This window comes from Tachypleus tridentatus, chromosome 10, assembly GCF_004210375.1.
Source record: "Tachypleus tridentatus isolate NWPU-2018 chromosome 10, ASM421037v1, whole genome shotgun sequence".
NCBI classification, from domain to species: domain Eukaryota; kingdom Metazoa; phylum Arthropoda; class Merostomata; order Xiphosura; family Limulidae; genus Tachypleus; species Tachypleus tridentatus.
The window spans coordinates 161,651,949-161,677,829 of record NC_134834.1 but is presented as its reverse complement, the minus strand read 5'-3'; the positions used below and the strand labels follow the sequence as shown (position 1 = coordinate 161,677,829).

The 25,881-nt window shown below is 31.3% G+C and overlaps 1 protein-coding gene across 2 annotated transcripts; it reads right to left on the bottom strand.

The window, feature by feature from the left end:
• LOC143230798 (uncharacterized) lies at positions 1-25,875 on the bottom strand. 2 transcript variants are annotated; one of them, XM_076464945.1, is made up of 6 exons: positions 25,716-25,875; positions 15,825-15,978; positions 9,066-9,179; positions 5,465-5,578; positions 1,980-2,093; positions 1-120 (listed from the first exon to the last, which is right to left on the bottom strand). In XM_076464945.1, the coding sequence occupies exons 2-5, from the start codon at positions 15,952-15,954 to the stop codon at positions 2,014-2,016; spliced, it is 438 nt and encodes a 145-aa protein (XP_076321060.1). In that variant the 5' UTR covers positions 15,955-15,978; positions 25,716-25,875; the 3' UTR covers positions 1-120; positions 1,980-2,013. The 2 variants fall into 2 exon arrangements, with proteins under 2 accessions (XP_076321060.1, XP_076321061.1); XM_076464946.1 differs by lacking the exon at positions 1,980-2,093 and having other exon boundaries at positions 25,716-25,853.
• Between the last annotated feature and the right edge of the window lie 6 nt (positions 25,876-25,881).

Sequence of the window (25,881 nt, the reverse complement as noted above, 5' to 3'; positions counted from 1 at the left end):
GAAACTCATTTTTATTTTCTTCAAGAAATACATAAGGGATTTAGCAAGTTTTGATTTTCCCCCTGGTGAGTTTCCTTAGGAATCAGTTGGCTGAGTTGCTGCTTTTGTCTTGGTCCAACACTAAAATAAAAAGTTAAATTCTTTTAATTACACAGCATACTATGAAGAAATACAGTGGTGTATCAATGTTAGATGGTGTTCTGTGAAACATATAAGTTCAATGCTCATAACACACTCTATTTGTTAGTCAATTGGTGCTTCTTTTGAGTTGGCTTCTTGTGTAAATGCTCTGCTCATGGTATGGCTCTGAAAGTATGTACTTAGGTATAGATGAAATACATTATTACAAACTAGATAGAAATGCCACACAGAGAGGAATTCTCTATGTTTTAAGTGAATAAGCCAACTGTAACTTGTTCTTTAAATTCATTGTGAACCGTAAACAACTGAGAAAAGATATAGACTGTAAATTTGATACAGATTTTCAATATGAAAGTACTGAACTGCATAATATTACACTTGAAATATTGTAGAAATTTTTGTTGGATGGAAAATGTGATCTTAGGAAAGTGGATAAAAGTAGTAAAGTAATAAAATGTTTTAAAAATTTAATAAAATGACATCTTGATGGCTTATGTTTATATAACAAAAAATTAGTAACAGGTTGGTGTTTTATTTTGGCTTTTGAATATAAAATATATACAGTATAGAAATGAATGATTTTTGTGAAACATTTCTGTTCTAGTACTTGATTTACATAGTTTCCAAAAACAAAAAAATACAGAATTTTATTTGTATATGTTGATTTACTCTAGCAGGTATAACTGTCAAAAGGTTACGTAAGTATTATTCTGATCAGATTGTAAAGTTATATGCATAGAGGCTGAGGTTAGTTGTACGAAGATTAAATTTCCTAGATTTAAAACCTACTATTTTCTTTATTGTTTGACACAATGAAAAACAGTTAAGTTACCTTTTAACTTTATATTCTGACAACTTCCATATGGAAAGAGATATTTTCTTGTTTTAGTAATAATTATTAAAAAGGATGCCCATGAGTTTATTAAGATTGCTATTCATAAAGATCCCACCAATGGTAATAATTATTTGAATTGTAAAAATACTAGACATATATTAAAATAAAAAGTAAGGATAATTCAAAATAAAAGGAAGTATACAATACAGAATAAAGAGAAAAAAATTTTTTTTTTGAAATTTATGTAGTAAGCAAACAACAATACAAGGTTTCATTGACACAACAATTTTCCATATAACCACAGTCTTAACAAATCTATCATTAGACCATACACAAACAAAATATGTTATTTAGGACTACACACTTTGATTATCTCCTGCACATAACTAGTGCTACAGTCTGAGTATAGATTATATATACTTACTGACATATAAGAATTTACATATAATTCTATCTAACTCAGAGTCTACATCAGAAATCTGGTTAATATGAATTTTAAACGTTAATATATCTACTACAAGTAAAACTATATAAATGCTGGAATTTGATCATCTTTGGAATTGTGATAAGAAAGGTTATGAATTAATAGAAAAAACTGACTTTAAACTGAAAAGAATTGTTATTTGTTTTTGTAATACTGATTTTTCTTTCATTTTTCTTGATCTTTCAGGTTCATCCTGAGTTCTTCATCAGACCTGATAAATGACTGACTCAGCATGTAGCTTGAAACATTGTGTGAAAATTAAGAAAAATAGTAGAATTTCATAAAAAACAACAACTTAATCCATATGCTGAATATACTGCCTACATCTACTATTAAAAAACACTGGTTGTACATTATACAAGTAACAATACTGAATTACACTAGCAATACAGTACATGTTTGTTATAGTAATCTTCGAAGTGATGTTATTTTTCTTAAGACAGTATTTAGCTTGTTAAATTATCTTTTTATTAAATTAAATCACATTTTGCTTTCTTTGATTATGAGATACTATCTTACCATCCTTAGTAAGTAAAGGATTTTTCACAGTCATTTAACTGTCCTTCATCTTAGAATTATCACATCTTTTGATTTCTTCTAGCAGATTCTGCTGATATTTTTCTTGTTTAATATCTGTAAGTTAAAATGTAGAAATGATTTTTTAAAAAAAAGTTACAAGTTCCTACTCACTTTGTGTAGTAAAGTCTGATTATCTTATATTTTTAGAGTGTTGATTTCTTGCTATGCATTATATTAAGCTGCCATACAGGATATTTGTGGTAGTATGTAAATGTAAACTGTTTTACAGAATAAAATCAAATCTGAGTGGGGTCTTATCTATTATTCACTAATTATCATCTTTTTGAAAAAAACAAACAAACTCATAGTAGAAGTTTAATGTTGTACTGATTGTAACCAAGTGTTAAAAACTGACATTCACATGAAAGCTTTTATTAAAATAAGTGTAAACTGCTTTAAACTAATAACCAACAAAGTAATATACTATCACAGCAGTTGATAAGTTTAGATGAGAGCAATAAGCCTTTGTGTATTGTTTATGAATAAATTAGTAAATATATTACTAGTAGCTTTCATCTTATGAAACTAAGTGCAACACTTTATACACTGATGGAATTCTTGGTTTTCAACAAAGTAGTGAGCAAAAATAGTACATCTTCTGACTTAAACACATAAGTTTGCAATATTCTCAAACCACGACTTAAGAAGTGTGTGCACACTGAATTTAAATTCATCATGTAATTGTAATATGATCTTTCACTGGCCATGCTCTTTTGGATTACTCGGTCAAAATAATGCCAAGCATAAGTAATAATAAAAAAATAACTTATTTCCACAGTAACATTTACTACAGGATATATTCACTTGTGTTACTTAGTTCATAATCAATATTTCAATAGAAATTCTTAAACTAATGTTACACTTAGCATACAAATAAGCTACCTTGTTAACTGATGAATAAAAATAAACTTATACACTCACTGATTAGCTTACTAACTGCATGAAGAAAATGAACAGTTTACTGACTTGTGCTGAACTGATTCATTTATAACTTACTGTTTCACTGATTCTTATACTTTTATCATACTATTACTTCTACCAAGCATATAAACTTTCATATTTTTAATTTTATTGAAATTTCTGTAAATTGTGTCATTCAACCTCTAGAAAACAAACATCCACTATGTAGCTTACAACAAAACGTTTGAATTGTATGAAGTCTTAAGCTTATACAAACCACTCACAACATTAAATTGTCAGATTAAAGAACCACTCAAACTAAATCTTAATATTGAGTTGAGAATTAAACATTGGGTCAACTGCTAAACTGAAAACATATTGTTCAGATTGTTTAATTTGCCAGTCATTTAATTAATGTGTTCTCAATTGGCAGAAAACTACTAACTGAACTCCAATACAAAACAGCATGCCTTAATTCGGACCTCAGTTAGAATTCCTGGCTCATTGTAAAACTATTTAAAAGGAAACTACTTTGTGTAAATTTCTAAAAAAGCAATAATATATCAGCATAATAATGCCCAGATGATTAAAGAATTAACAAAACATAAAAGACTGACACTCCAAGTTTGTTATTCTTAAATGACAGAAAAACTCATATCAGTATTCTAATTAGGTTTCAGTTTTATTTTGCTGGCATTCATAGCATTTTTTAAAAATTTTTTTAGCAAACTTCCAAATTTTATCTAATAACATATTTTTGTAGATAAATGTGGTCACTTTATAAGAGATTTTAGAAAAGCTGGTATCTCTACAAAGTTCTTTAAAATCAATTAAGTGAAGCTAATTCCAAAAGAATAACCCTATACTTTACAGATTCTGAAAAGTAGCTTACCTAATAGTTCACAGGTAACACTTTTTTCCTATCTTTGCAATCATAATATTTTATGTTTTACTTACGAGCTTTATGAGATTCCCATTTTCTTTTCATTCTCTCAATATGATTTATTGTTTAAAATAATGATATATCTAGCTAATTCATAGAAACAACATTGTAACTCATGTGTCCTACTACTTAAACAACAATTTTATAATTACATTTTGTTACATGTGTATGTATATAAAATTTAAATTCATGTTTAAGATATTATTTTCTATTTGTAAATACAGTTGAATGATTGAAATACCTAAAAATAATGGCAAGTCCAGGATAACTGATTTTATAAACTAAAGATGAAAAAAAAGGAGTAAAATTATGAAATTTAAGATTTTTTTAAATATCAGCACAACAGATTGAAGAAGAATCTATGGTATTCAGAAGATTTTACATGAAATGATTAACTTATGGTTCAATACATAATCTACTCAAGATATGACACAAGGAATCTTCACGTACAAAACATTACACATGAACATATAATACATGCGTAAACATACTCAACATAAATTTCCCCTGAAAACCCTAATACAGAACAATAACTTCAAATTGTAACAGAGATTCACCCGTATTTTTGTGAGTTTATAATGCTAAAAATCATGGTTTCATATCTGTAGGGTATTTTAAAAACAATCAAATCTTACAAAGGTAGAAGATAAAAAGATAAAAATTATTTTATCAGTTGTAGAGCAGAAAACAAGTTATTGATTATTCATTGATTAAGTCAGTACAGTATCAGTGTTGTTAGTGTCAGTTTTAAGTCCATCCTGAGGTTTACTTAATAGGTAATTTTATATTTATTTATTAGTCAAAATTAAATAAGTTAGGCTTATGTGCCATAGTCTCAGAATTTCTGTTGACACAACGTATTTGAAGTTAGGCCTATAAATCAAGTTGGATTGTGTACTTATGAAATAAATTATTATTGCATGGAATGATCTTTGCCTTATTTTCACCATGTAATCCAAAAAACCCACTCAGTGATAGAACACAAAATAATAATACACACACAAAAAAGAAAAAAAGGAAGGAGTGACTTCCACAAAGTTATACTACATGAGCATTGCTTATTGTTTCAATATAGCATTCATCTGCAGCCTCTTCCCTTACTGCCAATTAATTAGATTTACCCAATCTTTTCTCTTCCCCCTAAAATATGTAATAAATCAAGATGAAAACTCACTTTATTGTTCCATCAGACAGAAATAAAAACACATCAGTTAAAAAATATTAAAAAAATTTTGCTCTACACACTAATATTATTTTTTTTCAAAACCTTTGAATCCTATTAACTTTAAGTTTTAATACTTAAACTTGGGCATTTTACAGAAATTAGATGGACAAGGCTCACTAATATGTAAACGACCAGTTTGCAAAAAAAATGTATATGCATCTTATTATATAAAAATTATTTAAATATCTACAGCTTGTATAATATTTAGTATCAAGAGTTTTGACTATTTTGTTGAAAGCAGAGTTCTTGGAAAACATTTACATACTGCACTACACAAGTCTTAAGCTTTAACAAAATAACAATGGTTCAAGCAACAAACAGTTAACAAGAAACACAGCCCTAATTTTGTCACTCTACCTTCTAAATTTGGTAGAACAGTTTTCTCTGTTGTCTTGACACGATGCAGATTTGATTTATCAAACTTTTCCACACCGTTCATCAGATTATAGTGTATTCTCTCCAGTTGTAAATCTACATTATAAAAGGAAAACACTGAATATATTTTAGTTGATTGCAAAACATCAAAGACATGTTTTGAATATGTCTTTTCAGCCTGTTAATCATTGCTAAATTTTACATATATAAGAAGTGGTATGTAATTAAGATTCTTTTGGTATATTATTACCATGACTTCTCATTTTTGGTATACTATACACATACACATGCTGTTACTTTCTAAAACTTATAATTACTTGCACTATCCTATACATTACTCAAAGAGAGCCTAACATAACTCATCCTGAAAAATATTGCTTCTTGAAGTTCAAATAAGCATACAGAAAAAAAAAAAAAAACTTAAAATTTAGCTAAAGATAAAAAATTACCAGTATTAAAAATATATATAGTGTTATTTAAAGTAAATAAATGTTTTGGATTCTTTCTTAAATTTTCATGGAAAATAATTTATATTTCTGTATGACTAAGCAAAGAACTCACAACTATCCAACAGTTGTTGTTTCAGGACAAGGCAACAATATGTTATTGGTGCTCTGTCCTCCACAGAGAATCAAACACCAGATTTTACTCTTGTAAATCTATACAACTACCATTGATGCACTGGAAGGATCCTATAAAATACTAAATTTCCCACAACTATATCTTTGGGCAGACTTTTCCTGCATTTCAGTGAAGTAAACTATGAAATGATTGCTTGACACATGATTCTGATGCAACTTTTCACATAGATTTATGTTTGGTAACAATAATAAACTTTCTATTCAACATAAAGATTCAAATTTAATTCAATCTAATTCATTTGAAAACTATTAAAATATCTCAATGAAGTGGAAATGGCACATGGTGTTAACAGCTTTAATAAGTAAATAAAAGTAACATTTATGGGTTTCAAAGAAACTAAAAGTGCATTAAAAGCAAAATTTATTATTTATGAGAAATGTGTGTTAAAATTGTTCCTTCTGAACACACCAACAATGGTAGTTATAGGGTTCTAACTTGATAGAGCTACCTGTCATAGAGAAGCAACAATGGCAGTGTTGTGTGAACTGTTCCCAAACAAAGTTATATCTGGTAATAAATATATAAACTGATCTCTACATTTCCTGGATTTGTCAGCATTGGACTTCCTTTTGTTAAATCATTTCAATGATAGAATGTACATCAACAAGCCATGGACAAGAGAGGATTTCAAAGATAACAGAAAGACAGAAATAATAGCCTTATGCATGAAAATTGGAGATTCACCTTTAAAGTATGCGAGTGTGCAGCAGTTTATGATGAAAAAATACTGGACATTACTGTTCATAATTAATAGTTACAATAACAGCTACTTATCTCACTCCATTTCATTAATAATCAAAAGAAAAGTTGTTAAAATCTATAATTATCTCATTTATGTTTTTATATTTTGAACATAAGATTTATTCTTTTACTGATGATTATTATAATATGATCAGTTTACTGTCTTTTAGTTACAATAACAATGTTATCTGTTCTTAATTTAACTGGTGTATTCAGCCTCTATATACAGGGTGTTCGGAAAGTCACTGTGCACTTATATATTTATTAACAGACATGTTTCAATATAGAATACAGGAGGTAAATATGAATGGCAATTATAAACAATGTTGAAAGTGACCCCTGTTGGCATCAATACAGGCCTGGGTCCTTCTTATTTTGTTTTAAAGACTGATATCAGTTGCTGGCTTGAAACAGACTGAATAAAATATGATTATAAAACTGCACAGTGACTTTCTGAACACCCTGTAGAATAGAACAGAACTAAATAAACATTACACTAAAAATATAAAAATATATAAAGCTGAAATAGAAAACCATTTGTTTTGTCTTGTAAAGTAAATACATTATAATTAAATTTCATTGTATACAAGCACTAATTATAAGGTACAACAATTAAGGTTCATGATTCACAGCTTAAACTGTTATATTACAAGGGCTCATATCATTTACACACAAAAAATATTTTTCAACCACATCATTATAATCATCATTTTTATTACATTATTGTTACATTACAAGAGACTTTTACATAAAAACAATTTAATGAAACTCATTAAGTACTTTAAAAATATTTTCAAGCATCCAATAGTTTACTAAATGGCATAACACAAAAATATATACACTATTATAACTAAGAGATATAGTTACCTTATACATTAATGAAATGCAAAATACTAATATTTAAAAAATACTACTGTTAATCTCTTTGTAACATCACTTGGTAATTCTGACTTATTAAAATAGTATATCTAAATGTTATTCAGAAGTACAAATTAATGATGTTAATCTCTTTGTAACATCACTTGGTAATTCTGACTTATTAAAATAGTATATCTAAATGTTATTCAGAAGTACAAATTAATGATGTTAATCTCTTTGTAACATCACTTGGTAATTCTGACTTATTAAAATAGTATATATAAATGTTATTCAGAAGTACAAATTAATGATGTTAATCTCTTTGTAACATCACTTGGTAATTCTGACTTATTAAAATAGTATATATAAATGTTATTCAGAAGTACAAATTAATGATGTTAATCTCTTTGTAACATCACTTGGTAATTCTGACTTATTAAAATAGTATATCTAAATGTTATTCAGAAGTACAAATTAATGATGTTAATCTCTTTGTAACATCACTTGGTAATTCTGACTTATTAAAATAGTATATCTAAATGTTATTCAGAAGTACAAATTAATGATGTTAATCTCTTTGTAACATCACTTGGTAATTCTGACTTATTAAAATAGTATATCTAAATGTTATTCAGAAGTACAAATTAATGATGTTAATCTCTTTGTAACATCACTTGGTAATTCTGACTTATTAAAATAGTATATCTAAATGTTATTCAGAAGTACAAATTAATGATGTTAATCTCTTTGTAACATCACTTGGTAATTCTGACTTATTAAAATAGTATATCTAAATGTTATTCAGAAGTACAAATTAATGATGTTAATCTCTTTGTAACATCACTTGGTAATTCTGACTTATTAAAATAGTATATCTAAATGTTATTCAGAAGTACAAATTAATGATGTTAATCTCTTTGTAACATCACTTGGTAATTCTGACTTATTAAAATAGTATATCTAAATGTTATTCAGAAGTACAAATTAATGATGTTAATCTCTTTGTAACATCACTTGGTAATTCTGACTTATTAAAATAGTATATCTAAATGTTATTCAGAAGTACAAATTAATGATGTTAATCTCTTTGTAACATCACTTGGTAATTCTGACTTATTAAAATAGTATATCTAAATGTTATTCAGAAGTACAAATTAATGATGTTAATCTCTTTGTAACATCACTTGGTAATTCTGACTTATTAAAATAGTATATCTAAATGTTATTCAGAAGTACAAATTAATGATGTTAAACTCTTTGTAACATCACTTGGTAATTCTGACTTATTAAAATAGTATATCTAAATGTTATTCAGAAGTACAAATTAATGAAAATGTGGTACCTTCAGGGTTAGGAAGGTGTACTCGTTCTTCTGGCCGTATGTGTTGAAGAATGGAGAGTTGAAATCCCTCAACATTTTGTAGCAATGACTTGTAGATTTTCTCTTTCTCACCATCTTTATTCATAAATACAACATGTATTAAGTTAATGAACAAAAATTTATAAAACACACAAAAAGACAACAAATGCAATGTTTTCTGAATACAATAGATAAAAAATTATAAACATTTTAGTTACACATTTTGTACAAACTTTAAGCACAGAAACAAATCTGAATATTTGGTTTACAGATAAGCAGTAAGTACTGAAGAATGAAAGTTGTTAAATAAATTATTAATCACTTAATCACATCAAGTGGTTTCAATATGTGGCTTTAAAATGTATCTCTTTCTTTGAAAATTGTGATAAATGAAAAATTACCATTAATAAAAGTACATGGACTCATTTGTTGACTGAGAATTATAAACTAGTACTTTTAAAATTGTAATATTGAAGCTACGTGTATTACACTAAGACCACATTTAGGTAACTACAGCATTGTTTATCACTTGTACCCTCATACAACTTGGCTTATTTAAATTAGCCTTCATTTTTAAATTACTAGCATACACAATGAGCTAGCTTTCTCTTCTATATTTCTTATCAGTCAAAACATTTGGTATACAATGTAAAAGTAACAGTTCATATTGACATGCTATTTTATTTTAAATAAAGTAAGACAAACTATTCCGGTACTCAAACATCCAAATATGATAACAGATTATTTGTTTTTTTGTTTGAAGCAAATATATAAATTTTATAAAGAACACATTTACTGAACTAGCTTTCTCTGCAGCTGATACAGTTGATGCACAATATTAAAAAAATTAAAATGTATATAACAATACTTCTCCAACAGGTGTATATGTAATTAAAAGTACATACACTAATATATCAACAATTTTCCAATATACAAAGACCTCAAAATTAATAAAAAATACCTTAATTGTGAAGAAAAGAGTAGTCAAAAAAAATTCTGCATGCAACTTAAAGAAATGAAATCAAAATTAGTGGTCAAGCTGGTAGCATTATACACTTATAGCATTGATAAGACTTTCACAGTAAATATCCACTCATTAGTTAGCCAGGCTGTGCATTTTGTTTAACTCATCACCTTCCCCAAGTTGAACAAAAACACGGCCTGGCTAACCAATGAATAAACATTTGTTGTATCATGCATCATTACACTTGTTAATTACCCAAGCTAATATCATGCAATTCTAAGCAATCTTTAGCTAGGATAATTTGACACAATTTAGTAAATACGTGCTCAAAAGTTGGGAATGAATAATCAGTAATAACAGTTCACCTGCATGACTCTTTTGAAAAACTTGAGCTAGAAACTGTTAATCTAGTTTGTCTGGTATAACCGATACTTAGAGTCTTCACGTCCTTAAACCATGTAGTTTTACCTCTTTAAATCAGTTGTGTTTAATCCCAATGACAAAACTAAAATAAGTCTAGTTTTATAATCAGGTGGATGGCCCAGCATCGTCAGGTGGTCAAGGCACTGGACTCCTAATCTGAGAGTCGCGAGTTCAAATCTCATCGCACCAAATATGCTTGCCCTTTCAGCCGTGATGGCTTTATATTGCGACGATCAATCCCACTATTCGTTGGTAAAAGATTAGCCCAAAAGTTGGCGGTGGAGGTGGTGATGATTAGCGGCATTCCCTCTAGCCTTACTCTGCTTAATTAGGGACGGCCAGCACAGATAGCCCTCGTGTAGCTTTGCGCAAAATTCAAAACACACCAATAATCAGGTGAAACTGCAGAAAAAATATTAGACTGATAGTTTACGTGCGCAAAACCTTTCGTCAAATTCGAGCAGTCTGTTTTCGAACAACTTAACACATGTAATGAGACTCCAAGTTGTAGGTTAAAAAGATCCATCAGGGTACCAAATTAAAAAACAAACAAACAAACACCAAAAATACCGTAAAAGTTAAATATGTTTTTCTATCATAAAAAGATTCCATATGAAAAAAAAAAAAAATTCAATCAAAATTAGATGTTATATTTCAGTTGTTCCTTAACGTATTGCCTTGAAATTTTGTATGAAAAGTGAAAGGCCGGTAAGCACACCCACTGGAAATATGTGTTAGTTTGGATTACCACAATTCGAAATACAGAAGGTGGAAAATCGCTAAATTAGCACTTCTGTTAATAAATGTATTCTAAAGACATCTGGATAGGGTATTAAAGCCCCCTGCTAGTACAGCGGTAAGTCTACGGATATACAGTGTTAAAATCAGGGGTTCGGTTCCCATCGGTGGGCTCAGCAGATAGCCAGATGTGGCTTTGCTATAAGATAACGCACACACGGGTATTAAAACTTTAATTAAAATAAACTACAGGAGAACGTTTCGACCTTCTTAGATAATCTGAAAAATAATAATAAAGTATTAATCTAAATTACATTATAACTTAGTTTATTATCTTTAAATTGTAATTTGTAACATAATAAATCCCTTTGAGAAACATTTCAATAAAAAAAAACTCTAAGGCTCTGATTAACTTCTTTGCTTTTGTTATCTTGCTAAAAAAATTCAATCTGATCAGGGATCAGATTTTATGTCAGGGTTGTTTCAACAGGTTGTTTATCAGCTCGGTACTAAACAGATCAAATCCAGTGTATACCATCTAGAATCACAAGGTGCTCTTTGGAGATTCCATTCTATCTTGGAAAAAAGTGATGCGGACTTACTGTCTCAATAACGAAAATTATTGGGATGAAGAAGTTAATTTATTATTAGCAATTCATGAGTTGGTTCAGGAATCATTATGGTTTAGCACATTTGAGTTAGTGTTTCGCTATTCAGTGCATAGTTCTTTGAAGCTGCTGAAGGAACAATAGTTGGAAGTTGACCCGAAAGAAATGTACTTATTGGTTTACCTTTCCAAGTTTCTGTCTAGACTCTTAAGTGCTTGTGAATTAGCTCAAGACATCCCATGATAAAATTAAAAATGCTTATGGCTGCAAAGCTGAAGAGCGTAAGTTCTGCCCTGGTGACATGAAGTTAGTATTGTCACCTACTATGAAACATCCACTCAAAACTAGATATCCTGGTCCCAATGAGGTTGTTCAAAATGTTAATGATAGAGACTATGATGTGAAAAAAAAAGCGATCGTCGAAAGACAACTCAATTGCGTAATATAGCCCTATCATATCTGAGATACATTCGAAACTATTTTAGCCATTGAGAATTCTGATACTGATGACAGTCGCTTTAACTCAGGCATTTGTAAATTTGAAAATATCAGAGATGAATGCAACGTCAAATTGAATAATTCTGATGTTCAAAGTAAAGTTGGTTGTACTGTGAATTATCCAACTTTAACAACAATAAACGTTCGATGAGACTTTTGGAAATGGCAGGTTATTACAGAAAGTTTTGTAAACTTTTTGTTGACATCGCTGTAACACTAACAAACGTATTGAAGAAAAAATTCAAGTGGTCTGAAACATCTCAATATGCTTTTGGAAAGTCCAAATCATTATCGTGCACTTGCCCTACGTTGATAGCAACTAAATTTGATAAGCCTTTCGCATTATTTGTATTAACTGTGTTATATATTGTCATGATTATTGAGGTTGTATAATTCTTTGGTAATTTGTTATATTTAATATATTGTTCGCAATGTATACATATATCTAAATTAAAAATTGTCTAGCGTCAGTTTATAAGTCTCAATTTTTTAATTCTCTAAGGAGGGAGGAGTGATGGATCATTATGTGTTCTAATATCGATGTTTGTTTAAATTATTTATAAATGTACAGAACTTATACTGTTAAATTTATACTGCGAAATTCCCGCCTATTTACTAAAACTGTAGAAAATTCACGAGTGTAATAATAAACAACAGTATGCGTGAACGTAAATACTAGAATACCATCTATACTGTTGTTTAAAGAGAAATTTCAAAATACTCTCCTCACACTTATAAATATAACCAACACAAGTCAAAGCACAGCATGTATAATTGGTTTGCCACAGTTGATATACTGTAAAATTTAGAAACTGTAAAAGTGATTAACGTTTATTAATCGGGAACTTCATATATTTGACCAGGGACGTTTATAAATTTTGAGCATTACAAATTATTTAACTTCAGAAAATTCACACTGAACATTAGTATTTTTACAGAGATATTGTATAACTTCAGCAGTGAAAGGGCCCGGCACGGCCAGGTGGGTTAAGGCGTTCGACTCATAATCGTAGACGGGACACGTGCCTCAAAAGTACAAAGCTTGTTAAGTAAAAATCAAATTGAAGGTAATTTGAATGAAAGTTCGCACTGATCAAATAAAGACAAAGAAAGAAATACTGCAACGTAAAAGACAAAATATAATGAAATTTTGAAACAATAAGCACAAAAATCCCAGTAAATCACTATAAAAAAAAGCCAATTTACTGAAAAAAAGAATGAGACTATGTGTAAATGCTAGTGAATTGAAAATTACTGTGCAGAAAGGATGGGTTATATCCTCTAACTGGTGGAGAGTTTTTGTATAATGTTAATTGCTTCACAGCGTGGCACAAGTACATGTTAACATGTGTAAGGGTAGGATCTTTATACAAAGCTTGTGGCATGTGTAGGAATTTACGTGGCAGTATGCATGAGGTAATAGCCAGATCTTTGTGGTTCAAAGAGGTGCTGAATTATACTAATTCATATTTTATAAATCTGCTGAATCACTTCTCTGTCTTTTCTATATAAATTGGAAAATAAATAAAACTAGGATATAAATCACATTTAAGATACATTTTTCTTAATACGTTATTAATCATGGCAAAATCTGAACAAGTAGTTAAGCAATAAGAGACTGGACAAATCATACTGAAGCTAAAGTTTATGGGGGTTTTGAGTTCTTTTTTAATTCACTGTATAGTAACATAAATAAAATTAGGTATATGAATAATATTAGGGCATTGTACCTAATTTATTATTTGATACAGTACAGTGGGTCAACTGTTTCATAATTATATAAGTAAATATGCACACACATTTTACAAGTTTCTTTTCCACTAAAGATAAAATTGAAAATATCATATGTGACGAAAAGGCCTAATAGATTATTTGATTGACTGCACCCTCTGCTGTGAACTGTAATTTCGCCTACTCAAAACTCACCAACTCATTAGGTCTGCAAGCCAAATAAATACAGTCAAGCCTCTCATAATCGTGACGGATCTATGAGGTCTATGGCATTTTTTGAGTCCTTTTCAATTTACCATGTAGTCCATACAGTAATCAAAATTAATTTAGGTGTGTTTGAATAACATTGTATCATTGCACTTAATTTTTAGTTAGTATTATATAGGAGCCAACGGATTAATGATTATATACATGTTACAGTTTTCATTTTTTTTTACCAACAGTAAAATTGAAAATATCATCTGTGACATAGAGGCGTAATGCACAGCAGAAGGTACCGCCAATAACAGAATGCACTGGAGTTCTACCTCACAGATATTTTCAATTTAACTTTTCGTGGGAAAAAAAAAAGTAACACACATACATATATGTACGCCATCATTATACAGCTAGTTCATTATATAACTCAATGCTTTTTTGTTTGTTTTAGATGGACATAAAGACAAAGAGACACTTGTGCTGTGCCCACCATGGATACTGAAAACCAGTTTTCCTAGTTTTAAATGTGTCACTCGTAAACTTGGTGTAATGCCTTACTATTCATATACATGCATTAATTCAAGTTAAAATATAGTAAATGAAGAAAAAAGCCTTAAAAATAATAAACCTTATATGTCCATCGTTATCATAACAGACGTAATTGTATTTCTTTGGTTTGCTGACCCAAACTGAAACTATAAGTCACAGTAGAGAGTGCAGCCAACCACTGAATGTATTATGCCTCTATGTCACAGATAATGTTTTCAATTTTACCTTCGGTAAAAAATTAAAAAATTGTAAGACACACATACATATCTAATAATCAAACCGAAGCCAGTTTTTTGATAATTTCTTATATTTTTTTAAACATTTTCTTGTGTAAACATAAAATAATACCACTTTAGGATAACTAAACAAGATATAAATATTACCTGTTGTATAATAAAGAATAAATTTATTGAGACAAATTAATACGACGATACGAAAAGAAACTGTAGGAGAATAGAAACTGAACGAGAACTGCCAACGAGAGTTTACACTTCGGTAGGATTGAATACATACCTCAAGAGAGTGCGTTGCATCCTTATTCACGGACGGTTATCGTGTGGTGATTTGCATGCAAAACAAGTACGAATCAGTGAATTCAAGATGTGGGTGTTACAAGGTTCGTAGCATTCGCAACAACAACAAATGTTAGCACATTTTTGAACTGGAATAGCTTTTATGTAAGAGGAGATAATGTACAGTATCGGAACTAGTTAGTTCTTGCTATGTAATATGATTTTAATAACAATCTCTACTGACAGCTGTATAATAAAAAATAACGTGATTCTTAAAACAACTTTTTGTAACTCAAGTTGAATTAGAAGTAGATGATTTCTTTTTATATTTTATTATTCTACTATTCTAACAGTTTAAAATGTTTGCAAAAATATTCTGGATTATATTTGACTGTGCTGACTATAGCTGAACTAATGTTTACATGATATACAAATTACGCATCAAGAAACAACTGTTTGAAAGTCTGGTCAAATGTAAACAACATTACTGAAGCTTCACAATCAAAGTAGCATCACTCACCCTCTTTTGATGTAAGATGTTGTATTTCCTTGATCTCTGCATGTTTCAATTTAGTAGAATCAAACTGAGCTAATTCATCGTTAATAGCTGAGGAAACCTTTGGAAGATCTTCTTTCTTGGGGCTTGACATTTTACAGTAATAAACCAAACAGAACTAAAGGAAAAAAATAAATAAATTTGATACTACAGAATAAAACATAAGCAAACGTATGTGAAGTCCCTCGCTAGTAGAGCGGTAAGTATACGGATTTACAACGCTAAAATCAGAGGTTCGATTCCCCTCGGTGGACTCAGCAGATAACCTGATGGAGCTTTGCTGTAAGAAAACACACACACACGTATCTCAAATATTGCAGTTTTGTTTGATGAATGCCTGTGATTTTACATTTACGTTATTTTAATATTTGCAAAGAATTCTGAAGAATGATTAAAATAAATTTGTGCTTTAAATTATTATATTAAAATCTCAACATTTCTACAGTTTATAAATAATTTTAGAACCAAATTTTTATCTATTCCAAGAGAGCTTAGAACATTATAAAAAATAATAATTAATTATCCAGTTTTAGTTGTTTCAACATTATCTTTTGCATGACCTATCCAGAACTCTTGATAAAGTGAAACAAAGAACAAAAAGTTACGTTGCATTTGGCTTTGAAAACTGTTCCAATTTCTTTAAATTTTCAGATAAGCATTTTGACTGATCACCTTAAGTAGAGGCCCGGCATGGACAGGTGGGTTAAGGCATTCGATTCGTAATCCGAGGGTTGCAGGTTCGAATCCCCGTCGCCCTAAATATGCTCGCCCTTTCAGCGGTGGGGGCGTTATAATGTGACGTTTAATTCCACTGTTCGTTGGTTAAAAGAGTAGTCCAAGAGTTGGCGGTGAGTGGTGATGATTAACTGCCTTCCCTTTAGTCTTACATTGCAAAATTAGGGACGGCTAGCGCAGATAGCCCTCGTGTAGCTTTGCATGAAATTTAAAATCAAACACTTTATGTAGCTTTTCCACATTTATTTAAACTACAAACGTTAAATTTACCAGATAATCTGAAATACGTACAAACTTCCTGAAATTATTTTCGTTTCCAACAGAAATATAATACTAGCTTTCATTACAAATGTCAAATTCTACCAAAATAATTTCTGTACGTCAATCTACTTATTCAAATAATTATAATTATTTATTATATAGATTTAAGACATATGTGATGGATTTACTATTGTATGTACATTTTTAATACATGTATTTAAATTAAATTTATATTTAGAAATGTACCTAACTTATACTGTTAAATCTGTATTGCAAAATTCTATTTATTCACTAAAATTCTAAAGGTCATCGCGTGTAAGAATCAACAATATATGTGTGTACATAAACACTAGTGTACTGTCAGTATTATTACGAAAGCTGAAATTTCTAGAAACTTTCTTCACGCCTACAGATGTAACAAACGCAATATGCCAAAAGAAAGTATGTACTACATATTAGTCTTCTATAGTTAACTTACCATAATCCCCGGAATATGTAACTGTAAGGAACGTTTATTAATCGGGAACTTCACATATTTGACCAGGAACGTTTGTAGGTTTCGAACATTACAAACCGCTTAACTTCAATGAATTCACATGAAACATTAATATTTTTACAAAGACATAAAAACTTGACGTGTAATCAATGAAAAAACAAAGTTAGCAAGCTTCCTGTAAAGTGAATTGTACTATGCTCGCCCTTTCAGCCGTGGGGGCGTTATAATGTGACGGTCAATCCCACTATTCGTTGGTTAAAAGAGTAGTCCAAGAGTTGGCGGTGAGTGGTGATGATTAACTGCCTTCCCTCTAGTCTTACACCGCTAAATTAGAGACGACTAGCACAGATAGCCCTCAAGTAGCTTTGTGCGAAATTCAAAACAAACAAGACATTAAGGAAGTTCAGGACATGAAAAAATAGACTTGGTATTGTTTGTAAGTTTGTAAAACTGTTATACATAAGTCATAATTTGTAACAACCATTATTTTATATTGTATTATTGTTTGTATGTTAAAATGTATTTCAATTAAAAAAGAAAACTGTGCGTATCAGTCTTGTTGGCAAATATTATAAATTGGATATATGTGTGTGTGTTTTCTTATAGTAAAGCCACATCGGGCTATCTGCTAAGCACACCGAGGGGAATCGATCCCCTGATTTTAACATTATAAATCCATAGACATACCGCTGTACTAACGGTGGTCAATTGGATATATATCGACATTTATTTAATTTCTAAATTTAAATTACAATTTAACTCAGTATTAGACTACTTAAAATTGTAATACATAAAAGATAGCATTCCCCTCTCACCCACTTTCAATAAAATAATTATTTATCCATTCCTAGCATTGTGCCCTCCGCTAGCACAGTGGTAAGTCTATGAATTTACGACGCTAAAATCAGAGATTCGATTTCCCTCGGTGAGCTCAGCAGATAGCCCGATGTGGCTTTGCTATAAGAAAAACACACACGTACACACTCCTAACATTCATGCTTTATTTCTAAGCATGTTAGTATGTTCTCTTTTGTTACTTACAGTGATCAACCGGTATGGTATTCAAAATGGGGTGGGGAGTTTTATTGTATGCACACTGAACTAATGTTACACCATTTTACGATAGTACTGTACTCTTTGTCAGCTCAATTTTCCATATGCATATAAATAACATTTCATAAATACTGGTTTAAGTAGTTAATTGAGTTGGTGAATTAATGGTTTCCACTCTTAGTTGATAAAGAGCAGAGATAAAAGGAAGCTATGAGGAACAAGAGACCTACCCCTTTAGGGTCATGACCTCTTCCTGAAGTTATCTACAGGCTAATGGCCCCTTGTTCTATACAAGACTTATAGAACAAATATAAGTATTTGTAGACAGTATGATTGATCGTTTTCTCTTAATCATACTATCTCAAACACGGTACCTTTACAGAGAATTCAATAGCCTGAGGTACACAAACTTGTATGAAACTACTTAGTTACTTTGATGTAGTACCTTGTGGATGTTGAACACGTTGTATAGTTTAAACCTTCTTATTTCATCGATAGTTATGTTTCTCTCTCAGCGGTAAAAACACACATATACACTCTCTAAAAAACTTTATAAATATGGTACAAATTCATATCAGTATGTAATAATTTGATATGACCTTTCATTGTTATTGGTTGCCTATGGTAAAAAGAACAGACTGTACTATGCCAAACAAAAACGTTTACATTGTAATTTGTGATTTATACTTCGTACTTGAAATAATTTGAATATATAAATTACTCTTAGAATATTTCATATTAAAAATACGAGTTTATCGAGTATGTTGTAATTAGAAAAAAAAAAACGTATTTGTACAAGTTTTGTAACAACACATACAGTTGAGCCTCGATTAACGGGCACCGCACCATTAAGGGCAGATCATTTCAGTCTATTTTTTTTTTCTATTATTTATAACCGAAATAAATCTTGCAGTAGGGGCACTTCAATATTCTGGATTAAGGGCAGTGTTTTTTGTCTCGTTCTCTCTATAGGTACTTGATGAAACAGGTAGTCATCTTCGTATGCCTGTACGGTATATCATTAAATTCCAAACATTCCAGAAGGATGACCAATGTTCAAACATTTGCGATGTTTATTGACAACCTCCAAACCATATATTGTAATAAATATCTTCACAGATTCAAAATGCAGTCTTGTTTCTCTGGGATTTTTAGCTGATAAATTCCACAGTTTGTTTTTTTTTTTCAGAGAAGGGATCAAGTCAACTTATTACTTGAAGTGTGATTTGATGTTCTCGGGTATGTCGTATTATGGTCTTATGTAAACAATCTAATGATATAAGCAGTGACTTGTTTTATTTTCAGCAGGTTGTAACTGTTTGAAGACAACTTAAAATTAACAACTCATGTGGTTATTATGTTAAAGGCATAAAAACACACGTGCCTGGGGCAATCTGTAGGAAACTATTAGTGTACAAGATTATATGTCTAAATTGAATGCTTATGTACAATAAGAAAATGTGGTTATGTATGTGCAAGGTGCGGTACACGTGTATGAAGTGTTCCACAAGGTCACTGTGCATTGTGCAACACAAAGTGATCAAAACATAGATAACTAGAAGGCAACCTGATCACACGTTAACAAAAAAAACACACAACAAGACTTGTTCTGTTAATGCAAGAAGGTGATTTTTTTTAGTTTTGCAATCGACCATTCTGCAGGTTGTAAGTTTCATCAAAAGAAATTAAGAGTAACAAAAGCTGCTGCAAAACTTGCAAAAAACGTGGCCTGCACTGTCTTTTGTAAGTGGATTGTATTTCAGTTGAGCAGTAGTTAAATGCAAATGGCAACAAGAAATTATCTGTGAAAAGTGCAATTTATAAACGGTACATTTGGTCAAAACAAATTTAAAATTGCGGCAGTCAGATGTTTAACTTTTTATTTAAAAAATAATTTGATTCTGAAAACCTTGTATTTTGGATATGTTCTTAACAAAAATCAGTATGAACCTAGTTCCACATAACCATGTAGGCTGGGATACCAAGGACAAATTATGATACCTCTTTGAGGGGTTTTATTTTCCTTAGGCAAAATATGTTACTGACTAAAGTCACTAAAGAGAGAAGGTGTAGGTAATACTGAAATCTCTCAGTTAGAGAAATCAGGTTTACATCTGAGCAATGTTCATTATATATCAGTTACTAGTGTAAATGCTCTCGCTTTCCACAATTTATTCGACTCGTAATTTGAGGGTCGCGGGTTTGAATCCCCGTCACATCAAATATGCTTGCCCTTTCAGCAATGGGGACGTTATAATTTTACGGTCAATCCAACGAATAGTGGGATAGCAGCTTAGGAGTTGGCGATGGGTGGTGATGAATAACTGCCTTCCCTCTAGTCTTACACTACTAAATGAGAGATGTCTAGCGCAGATAGCCCTTGTGTAGGTTTTCGCGAAATTATAAACAAACCAAAACCAAACTAACGAGAACCAATCACTGTTTTATTGTGTTAGAAATATGAGGGATTATTGGCATATTTAAGACAATATTTGGACTTGTAAGAGCAGATTTAACACAGATTTTACAGTTGTTCAGAAAATTACAGATTTCATATATATTTTATAAGAATATTACATATTTTCAACAGATAAATACTTCCTCTAATTTTCTGTTATTTTCAGAACTGTTATTCGGTATTTTACAGCCTTCAGTTTGACATATTTCTTTGAAATTTTACTTTTACTTCAGCTCGTTTGTAATTAAGTACAAAGTTACACAATCCGTATTCTGCCCACCATGGGTATCGAAACCCGGTTTCGAGCGTTGTAAGTCCACAGACATTCCATTATGCTGCTGAGAGGCCCTTTATTTTAAATTAGAAGTTCATACAACCTTAAACAAGTAAAATTATGTGAGTTAAATGTGAACAGGCCCGGCATGGCCAAGCGTGTTAAGGCGTGCGACTCGTAATCCGAGGGTCACGGGTTCGCATTCCTTTCGCGCCAACCATGCTTGCCCTCCCAGCCGTGGGGGCGTTATAATGTGATTGCCAATCCCACTATTCGTTGGTAAAAGAGTAGCCCAAGAGGTGGGGGTGGGTGGTGATGAATAACTGCCTTCCCTCTAGTCTTACACTACTAAATTAAGGACGGCTAGCACAGATAGCACTCGAGTAGCTTTATGCGAAATTCAAAAAAAAAAAAAAATGTGAACTAAATTTCGTGAAGTTAAAATATTTATATAATTTAAAAGAGTCTTCAATTAATTTGGGGAACTTTCATTTAATGTTTTCTTTTAAACACTTCATTATTTTATTTTACTTATTTTAACTTGTATGAATGAACTACACAGTGTTGACTGAAGTCTTTCTCGGCTCTTGTCTGTCTCACACACGATTATTTTCCTATAGGTTATTGCAATTTCGTATTGTTAGTAGTTTATTATTTTGTAAATTGTGTGAAACGTTAAATACTGTTTTGTGTGTGGATCTGTGCTTTGACTTATCTGTTGCAACTCAAGAACTATACACCAAAGCTCGAGTTCCACGGATCTTCTGTTATTAGCGAGCCTAACATTGCTCTACTGGTTATCCAAGAGATAACTATCAATTTCGACTGACCAATATCTGTTAGCTGTGTTAAAACATAACAGCTGCTTGAGACAATTAGGTAAAACAAAAAGAAAAATGTTCAAACATTTTACGACATAATAACAACTGATACCCTATATTTTAATATAGCCTATCATCATTTTATTTCTAAAATAATAAACTTTACTTCGATATATCTTTGGAACAAAAGGTCTGTAACTGAGACTAGTATTAAATTAGGTTTTAGCACTGTAGGTTTGTTTTGAATTTCGCGCAAAGCTGCTCGAGGGCTATCTGAGCTAGCCGTCCCTAATTTAGTAGGGTAATACTAGAGGAAAGGCAGCTAGTCATCATCACCCACCAATATCTCTAGGGCTACTCTTTTACCAACGTCACATTGACCGTCACATTGTAACGCCCCTGCAGCTGAAAGAGCGAGCATAGTTAGTACGATGGGGATTTGAACCCGGGACCCTCATATTACGAATTGAGTGTCTTAACCACCTGGCCCTACCGGACCTAGTAGTACCACCTAACATGTTTACTTAACTGGGCTAATCTTGCACTGCCACTTATGGGCTTCATTATACCCATTGTAACATATGTTATTGTTTAGTAAGGTATTTTTTAACACTCCTACGAAAATTGGGGCCTAATAGGCCCCAGAGCAACTTGAAAGGTTATTAATATTAGGCTAATCATTTTGTATTTAAATGAAATTGCCATTAACTGACCCTATCCCTTTATATTTTAAGGAGCAATAATATTTTGACTTTTCAGACATTTGCGGAATAATATTTAAAAAATTTTTTAAAACATCCACTAAGGGTATTTTGGGGCCTATTAGGCCCCAGATCAAAAAACATAAAAATGACTTTATTTATTTTATAATATTAATAATATTTCCTGAATAATTCTAGAACAGGCCTGGGCAACCGAAAAAAGCAAATTATAGTAAATATATATTAATTTTACAACTTCTTTTCAAAAGATGGATATTTAGGATAATAACTCTACTCCAACAATAATTTTAGACGGTCCTGATTATTTCCTAGTTTGCCCATGCCTGTTCTAGAACATTCTAGAAACTTTACAGAAGTATTTAGAATAATCTAGAATATTCTTGAAGCTTCTAGGATATTCTAGAAGAATCCACAAATCCTATATATATAGGAGCTGAAATCTTCAAACCGTGTCAAAAATGATATCTCTTGATGAAGCTGTATATTTACTGACAAATCCATCCGACGATGAAAGTGAACATGATAATGTTGAAGACTACTCTGAAAGTTGTGATGATGATCCTTCTGAAGCCGAAAATGATGAACAAATCGCGCCGTACCCTTCTGAAAGTGAAGAAAGTAATCAAGAAGATCTTACTACGATGCCAGTGAACGAACTTTTGTCCAAAGATAAGAATTTTAGTTATTCAACAACACCTTCAAGGATCAACAGGAGAACCGCAGCTCTCAATATATTCAATGGGAACCCAGGCATTGCAAGGCAAGCTGCTCCAAGAGTCTCTACACCATTCGAAACATTCAAAATTTTCATTTCTGATAATATGATGGAACAGATCATTCACTCAACAAACACCGTCATGAAAGAACCAATTTTTGAAGAAGACCTCTGGAAATGGATCGCAGCTAATCTTTTCCTTAGAATAAGCAAATCCAAAAATGCATCGATAGACGAAATGTTTTCAACCGAATTCGGTTTGCCATTTTTGCGAAAACTGATTACACAAGACAAATTCAAAAAATTGTGCTCAAAAATCAGATTTGACATCCACTCTCAAAGAAATAGAGAAATCAAAGATGCCGCCATCTCTGGAGTGTGGAATTTTTTCATTGAAAATTTCAAAAACAGTTACAACCCAAGCGAATACCTGACAGTGGATGAACAACTATGTAACTTCAAAGGAAGAGTTGGCTTCAGAACATACATTCCGACAAAGCCAGGCAAATACGGAATAAAGATTTGGTGCCTAACAGATGCAAAGATAAGTTACCTCCTCAATGCTCAAATTTATACTGGAAAGGTTGGAAATACGACAGAAACAAATCAAGGAGAAAGAATAGTCAGAGTACTGAGCCAGCCATTTGTTGGAAAAGGAAGGACAATAACGACAGATAATTTCTTCACAACAATGACACTTGCCAAGTACCTACGAACAAAAAGAACAGGACTTGTTGGAACCATACGGAAATCAAGAACCTTCCTGCCTCCTGAAATAAATGCAAAATCTAGAGAGTTATTACCAAAGTTTTTCTACCATGACGACATCACTCTTCTCAGGCACTCAGATAAACCAGGAAAATATGTGCTACTACTGAGTTCTCAGCATCAGTCTGGTGAAGTAGAAAAGAATGGAAAGCCCGAAATCGTCAATTTTTACAATGCAACGAAGGCAGGTGTCGACACTCTCGATCAACTGGTGAGATATTATACAACAAAGAGGCGATCAAAGCGCTGGTCAGTCTGCATATTCTATAACATTCTAGATCTTGCCGCGTACAATGCTTTCGTTCTATACTCGACAAAACATTCAGAATTTCTTCGTCAACATAAATCTAGAGCCAGAAGAGAATTTATACGGCAATTAGTGCTTGAAGTCAAAGAAATTTACTGCAAAGATAATGACAAAACTACCTCATGTGAACCGCCTGCAAAGAGGGCAAAAAGAGGACGATGCCATTTGTGTGGCAGATCAAAAGATAGACAGTCGAAAATTGTTTGCTCAAATTGTAAAAAAAATGTTTGTTAGAGCCATTCTAAAGTTGTTTGTAATGAATGTTGCTAAATCGCTGTGTTTCTATTGGAAAAATATATGGGGCCTGATAGGCCCCAAATCACTTTAGTGGATGTAAATATTTGTTTCGTAGGAGTGTTAATTATTTGGTGAAAATAATGCGAAGTTTGTTATTTGTATGAAGTTCAGCTCAAAGCTACTCAATGGGCTATTTATGTTCTGCCCATCCAGGGTATTGAAACCCGGGTTTTAGCATTGTAATTCCGTAGATATACCGCTGTCACTGGGGTAAATAATGCGAAGTCCAGCCCACAAAACTATGACGAATTAATTTATTTCTCAGTAGCTTTAGTTACAAACCATATTCACGTTAACAAACGTTAATTAAACTTGATTCAATGGAAAACTTAAAATCTCCAAATTTCAGTTATAATTTTATTTTGGGAAAAAACCGTGGGAATAAATCATATGGCCTACACCTTCTAAGCTTATCAATCTCATCTAGGCTAAAGTTAAATTGTTTGCGACTCAGTATAGGTTTAAATTTAAGAGAAAATGCAATAATTTAAATTATTGTTCATTATACAGCAGAATGAAATATTGGCCATTAACTATAGCTGAATGACTGTAATGCTAATAATTAAAATACATTTCATTAATACTAAGTTTATTATTACTAACACTAATTTAATAACTTATTAATAGTAATCATTCACTGTTACTAGCATAGAACAGTAACAGAACATGGTAACGTTAGGATAAGGGCAAAAACAGTTAACCCTATTATCTAATGCTATCGCTAAAAACTGAAAGTTAGCAAATAATCTCAAATTTGATGCAAACAAAAACCCGTCTTTTATAATTGGCACCTAGCACCTACTTTAACAGTAAAACTGGTACTGTTATATGTACAAACTTACGTTATTCGTTAGTATATACCAAAAAACAATAAAACGTTATCAATCTTCATATTACGTAAAATTACATTCAGCCTTTCGACAAGTGTTGTTTAAACTATAATCTTACCCAAATATAGCGTATACCACACAACAAACTTTTAAATTCCGATATTTTTAATTCGATAAAATACTTTAATTAGAAAATTTAGTGAAAACAAAGGCAACGCTGCCCAATTTATAAAGGCGGTGGGAAAATCAACTGTTCCGACAACTCTTCGATCTATTCTAATACA

Coding starts and splice junctions, on each gene's coding strand:
- LOC143230798 (XM_076464945.1), bottom strand. CDS start 15,954: ATGTCAAGCCCCAAGAAAGAAGATCTTCCAAAGGTTTCCTCAGCTATT. Junction 9,180..15,824: donor ACATCTTACATCAAAAGAGG/GTGAGTGATGCT, acceptor TTATGAATAAAG/ATGGTGAGAAAGAGAAAATC. Junction 2,094..5,464: donor TGTTCTACCAAATTTAGAAG/GTAGAGTGACAA, acceptor TTTAACTTACAG/ATATTAAACAAGAAAAATAT.